This window comes from Eurypyga helias, unplaced genomic scaffold (assembly GCF_000690775.1).
Source record: "Eurypyga helias isolate BGI_N326 unplaced genomic scaffold, ASM69077v1 scaffold206, whole genome shotgun sequence".
NCBI lineage: Eukaryota > Metazoa > Chordata > Aves > Eurypygiformes > Eurypygidae > Eurypyga > Eurypyga helias.
Genome location: NW_010255785.1, coordinates 7,860 through 13,758, shown reverse-complemented (window position 1 = coordinate 13,758; position 5,899 = coordinate 7,860). Strand labels below are relative to the sequence as shown.

The 5,899-nt window shown below is 43.4% G+C and overlaps 1 protein-coding gene across 1 annotated transcript in view; it reads left to right on the top strand.

Annotated features, from left to right (window-relative positions):
• LOC104510972 (carbamoyl-phosphate synthase [ammonia], mitochondrial-like) overlaps positions 1-5,899 on the top strand; it is a gene marked incomplete at its 3' end in the record, with an annotated part of 41,119 nt that overhangs the window by 28,237 nt on the left and 6,983 nt on the right. Inside the window, 3 exon segments of the mRNA XM_010153400.1 lie at positions 3,782-3,971; positions 4,566-4,723; positions 5,418-5,546. Coding sequence (XP_010151702.1) covers positions 3,782-3,971; positions 4,566-4,723; positions 5,418-5,546 — 477 coding nt within the window.

The following is a 5,899-nucleotide window of genomic DNA, read 5'->3' as shown; positions in this document are numbered from 1 at the left end:
GAATGGAAATGAAGAGAAGGAATATGGTCAGCTACACCTGAGCTGGAATTACTGAAACTCTTGTGATATGCCAATACACTGCAAGGTGGACAAGTAATAGCCACAGCTAAACGGTTGGCTACTGCCAAGGCTGTTACACAAAAGATTTTGAACCCTTTATCAAGTCAGTTTTCATGAATGGTATTTATTTTAAATTCAATGAACTTTTTAAAGTTCATGTATACCAAGTTTGTTTCCAGAATAGGTTCATAATCTTGAAAGGAATGAATGAAAAGTCACTCCTTTGGCTGAATTTTGTCCAGTAATCTTATTACCCACTTTCCAATGTTCCCTTTCTGAAGATGGGAGAGCTGTGTTATCCTGAAGCAAACAAAAAGGCATGTGTACTTCTGTACGTGCCTGAGAAACGCATGCGTTTAAAAGGGTGTTTGTGCTGCAGCGTCCTGCATGGTGCGCTCACGTGGTGGGCTTTGGGGCCTAATTCGCTCTGGCTGCTCCGTGCTGCAAAAGTGCAAAGCACCTAGAAAGGGTGTTAGGGGAAATGCCTCTGCTAGGAGAAGGTGTAGAAGCATAGCGATGTTCCTGTGACGGGGTTATTGCATTACATGGGCCCCTAGTTCATGTCCAACCTTGTGTGAAGGAGGAGAGAACTTGCAGAGGTCTGTCTGCCAGATTCAGAGTGGTTGTAGCAGCAGCCTTCAGACGAGGTGATGGTTGGGAGCTCTTCTGATGTCAGGCCGTTCTATTCCTGTGCTGACCCAGGAGTCAAGGAAGGAAAAAATCTATTACAGTAGTCTTAAATATAATCTGGGGTTGCTCTGGGTTGGCCCCACAACTCATCTTATATTGTATGTGCTTTGTTTGTGTACTGTATTGCTGTTGCTGGCCTCATCATGGAGAAAACAGGAACAGGTCAGGAGTGGAGGACCCCAGAATTCATCAGTCCAGATGATGACCTGAGTTGGAAAGGAGGCATCCCTCTCCCTTTTTTTTCCTCTCGTCCTTCAAACTCAGCTCTGGTTTGTGGAAGAAAGCGGGGTTTTTTAATGATAAATCTCCCTAGCTTGACCTCCCACAATGCCCTTTCCCTTCCCGTGGCCACCAGCCAGCTGCTCTGATCTGCAGGCTAATCAGCCATTCCAGCGGCACCGCTCACGCTTCCTGACCTTGCCTCTGGCAGAGTGATTTACAGTTGCAGGCAAGAGAGAAGGCAGTTGGTCAGTGGCTGCCAGGGGAAAAGGTGGGAGAGCACAGGGACGATTAAGAGCGGACAAAAGAGATTTCTTTCACCTTAGACTTCTTTTTCTTTTTTTTTGTTATAAATAATGAACACTGATTATCACTGCTGATGTTTGGGTTCATTCTGCTGTTCTTCCTAGTCTCTTGGATCCAGTTCATTATAAGAAGGTGCTGTTGTATGATATTCAGTCATATGCAGTTAAGTGGGTGCCTGTTTAAAAGAGTAAAATCCTGTGGAGCTGGGAATTCCCCTGTCAGTGAATTTGTATTTGCAAGAAAGTTCATCAAAGGCAGGAACATCCTCTGAAGAACAAGACCTGGAAGCATCTGTGGACAACAAGGACCGGCTTGTGGTCACCTGAAAAGCCTTCTGGATCCTGCCGCCTGTGGGGATTCTCCCAAATCCTCTGGATACTAGTGGATATTAGACAAAAAGAGAAATGGAGCCCTCCTGGAGTGTTCCTAGTTCACTGTTTTAATGAAGTTGTAACAGAGCTCTCCAATCAGGATGGGTTGCTGTTGCGCAGAGTACTGCATGCTTATAAAATATTAAAAAGGCAGAAGTGGAAGGAAAGGGTTGCAAGGGCAAACAGCAAGTGGATTAAAATCCCACATCCTGAACAGTTGGGCCAGAGGATGTGATCTCAGTGAAATATATCTCTCTTAGCGCAGTGAGCATTAATTATGTCATTAATTATCTTCCTCATCACTGCTAGCTGGTCCTTGAGACACCTTGCCCCAGATAAGCGGGAAAGAAAGGGATGAGATGTACAGATACACCTCTCCCTCCCCTATTCGTTACTGCGGAATTAGAGCTAAGAATTTCTCAATACGATTATTAGAGAAGAATGTTTTGGTCACAGATCTACCCTTTTCCCTCAGCACTGCCATGAAAACTACCCACTTCGGAGCCATTTGTCTAAATCAGAAATATTTTCCATAAGGATTTTCTCTCTTCTTTCCCTTCTCTGTTTTCCATGCATTGCCAAGGAAAGTGTGCTTCAGTGGAAAAAAAAAAATGCAACTTTTAATGGGGGGAAAAAAGGTCAGCAGAAATTTACAGTCAGTCTTTAAGGCAGTGTTTTAAGTTATCAAAGGGAGGAGAAGAAATGTTACCCAGAACTTGAACTGAGCAGTCAGGGCTCTGAGTGGGGATCCCACTGCTCCACGTGTTCTATGTATTTGTTCCCCCAAACCATTGGGTCAAGCAGTCACAGATTTTAAACAAACACAGAAAAACCCTGTCATGTTTTCATGCTTCACAATAATGAACTGGAGAAAAATAGCAATTTCTATACTGGTCTCAGCAACACTTCCCTAGCGTTTGCTCAAGGAGTGGCTAACTCATTCTCACCAACCTTTTTCCTGTTTCTTTTTACTCTTTGTAAAATATCGCCACCATTGCTGTTTTTAATGGTAGTCGTCATTTTTGCTTAACCTCCACAACTTCCACATAGCAAATCTTTGTCTTTGAGTGTATTTTGCATCTCTAGCGTTGTTTGCAAACGGTTTGTTTGTTTGTAGAAGTTGATTGCCTTACAAGAAGTTGATGGAGATTAGAACGAGTTCCTATAAAGGTGAGGCCACAGCCTTTGCACTTCCCAGTCCACCTTTCCAACAAAGCAGTAATAGATTGTTCTTCATCTTGTCGTGGTTGGCCTGGAGTTTTAAGCTTGGCCAAATTCTGGTCTCATCATCATTAGCAAAACTTGGTTGGCTTCCTCGTTACGCACTAATAAGAGTGAGGAGAGTTGGTCTGCCCAACTCTAACTCGACTTTTCTATTAATGAGCAAACAGTAGTGAAGTTCTCTCTGTAGCCAAACGAGTGGCAGAACTCCCACTGGTATAGCAGGAAAGAGGTAAACTTTATTACCACTGTCTCAATTTCTCATCTGTGCTAGAGAAAAAATGTGGAGTTTTGACCATTGTCTTGCATATAGAGGCAGAGTTAGTATTTTTGTGTGTGCAATAGCACATGAAAAGGCTATGGGACAAGATTTTTAAAGTGCTAACGCCAGGTAAGTTAGAGTATTCTTATGGAAAGTCAGCAAAAACTGTATTCTTGCGCTATCAGTAGTGCGTACAAAAATCTGAGAGCTCCTGGATACCTGTGCTCCTACTGCTTGCAAGAAAAGTTTGGGTTTTGATTCAATGTTATTTTGCTTTGACGCTTTTAGTCTGACTTCCAACTGAAGACAGACATGATGATGCTGGAGTTTGTTCCTGTCTCCCCTGTGTAACTCCTAAAGGTTGAACAACTTCAGCCACAACCACATCTCGTGGGTGGGAACCTCCATTCCCTCAAGATTCACAGGCAAGCGGGGACACAGAAGTAAAGAGTTGGCGTTAGCTCAGTGTGCTGGTTTTGGCAGCAGAAAACCAAGATACAGAAATCCCTTGTGGGAAGATTCATGAGGAACCAGGCTTGTCAAATTCCGCTGTTGGTAGATTGTTTGTTGAACCCTCTCTCTCCTTTGCTGCTGGTGCTGTTAGCTCTTTTTCCACGTGTGCCTAATTCTAATGCAGATTTTAATGTTTCAGGAAGAAAATGTGAAAACTGTCCTAATGAATCCCAATATTGCTTCGGTGCAGACCAATGAGACTGGCTTAAAGCAGGCTGACGCTGTCTACTTCCTCCCCATCACGCCGCAGTTTGTCAGAGAGGTCATCAAGGCGGAGCGTCCCGATGGGCTAATTCTGGGCATGGGTGGCCAGACCGCTCTCAACTGCGGTAAGTACGATACAGGCGCCTTGGCACTCCTGGCGGGCAAACCCGCAGGTTTTACCCCTTGCTCAGCAGACTTTGTGCAGAGATGCGAGACCCACGTGCCTGATTTATTGCCTGGGTTGCTGAGGGCTGCAGGCAGAGATTCCGTCCCTGGGAGGAGTGAGTAATCGCTAAGCTGTGAAGGTAACATCTAATTGCTGGGTTTGATACTTAAAAGTATTTAATGTGTCCTGCTTTTTTCAGCTTAAGTCTTAGTTGTTATGGCTGGATTGGAGATATTCAGACCACCTTGAGGCGGGGATCCAAAGGAAAAGTTAGTTTCATTTAGCTTCTTACAGCAGTATCCAACCTCACTGCTTTGTTTTGTGTGCAGATGGTGGCCCAGCAGTACCTTTACTACTATTCCAGGTTTCATAGATCTGAGGACAGAAACCTTCGTGTAATGTTTCTGAGTTCTAATACTGACAAAGCATAATAGAATCAGCTGTTGATGAGGCCAGACTAATTGTCAGCTTTCTTTTCTCTCAGATAGCTTTTCAATACTTTCTTCTTCATCTAGCATCAGTCCTCACAACCGTGGCTTTGTTTACTCCGTAGGAGTGGAACTCTTCAAGCAAGGAGTCCTGCAGGAGTATGGTGTGAAGGTCCTAGGTACATCAGTTGAATCCATCATGGCTACAGAGGATAGAAAGCTTTTTTCTGATAAACTGACTGAGCTAAATGAAAAGATTGCTCCTAGCTTTGCAGTGGAATCGGTAAATCAAATGATTTTGAAGATGTGATTGCTATTAATGTTGCTCATTTGAGTTATTACAAAAAAAAAAATCTAGTTTTGTAGAGTGAAAGATGAATGCAACTGTGGATCCTGTAGTTTGTACGCTTTCATCAGTGCTCCGCAGTGATTGATGCTGGCTCACCGTGATTTAAAATGAATGAAAATGCAATTAAGCCCTTGGAAAGTCTAAGCTAATTTACCCATTGACAAGAAAAGTAAATTAGGTCGGGGTGACTTCTGTGCTGCAGCACAAAAATAGATAACATGTCAGTGGCTACTTTTTTTTAATGTTGCACAAGCCATTTAGACTGAGGGTTTCAGGTCCTCCAAATCAGCAGGATTGAAATCCTTAAGGATGAGAGTGTGAAAACAAAAAACTGGTTCAGTGGGAAGGCCTGTCTGAGTCTGGAGGAAACCAAACAGGTCTTAAACTGGGACCTCTTGCAGGGGTTATGTCACGCTACAGCCTGTGAAGACAGACCAGGTAAGGACATTGTCCATGGAAAGTCAGCAGAACAAAGCAGAGCTACAAACCCAACTCTGATTCTTTTCATTTTATCTTCAGATAGCTCAGTATTTCACTGATGGGATTTCAGTTAACCGTGTAGCCAGAGTTGAAGACTGTATTCATCTTTATTGTTATATCTCTGAAATATATCCTCCTCTCCTTTAAGGTTGAAGATGCTCTGAAGGCAGCTGAAAAGATCAGCTACCCAGTCATGATACGTTCTGCTTATGCCCTTGGTGGTCTGGGGTCAGGCATATGTCCTGACAAGGAGAGTTTGCTGGACCTTGGTACCAAGGTACGTCTGTAGTTGCAAGCTCTGGGAATAGACCTGAACATCTCCTTTTCTTAGATTTGCTTCTAATATTTCTTAGATTTGCTTCTAATAGTTACAGACACTGGAATTGTACATACCCTACCTTTCAGCCTCTCTGTAAAATGCAATCCTGATCAGGCATATGTCCTGACAAGGAGAGTTTGCTGGACCTTGGTACCAAGGTACGTCTGTAGTTGCAAGCTCTGGGAATAGACCTGAACATCTCCTTTTCTTAGATTTGCTTCTAATATTTCTTAGATTTGCTTCTAATAGTTACAGACACTGGAATTGTACATACCCTACCTTTCAGCCTCTCTGTAAAATGCAATCCTGAT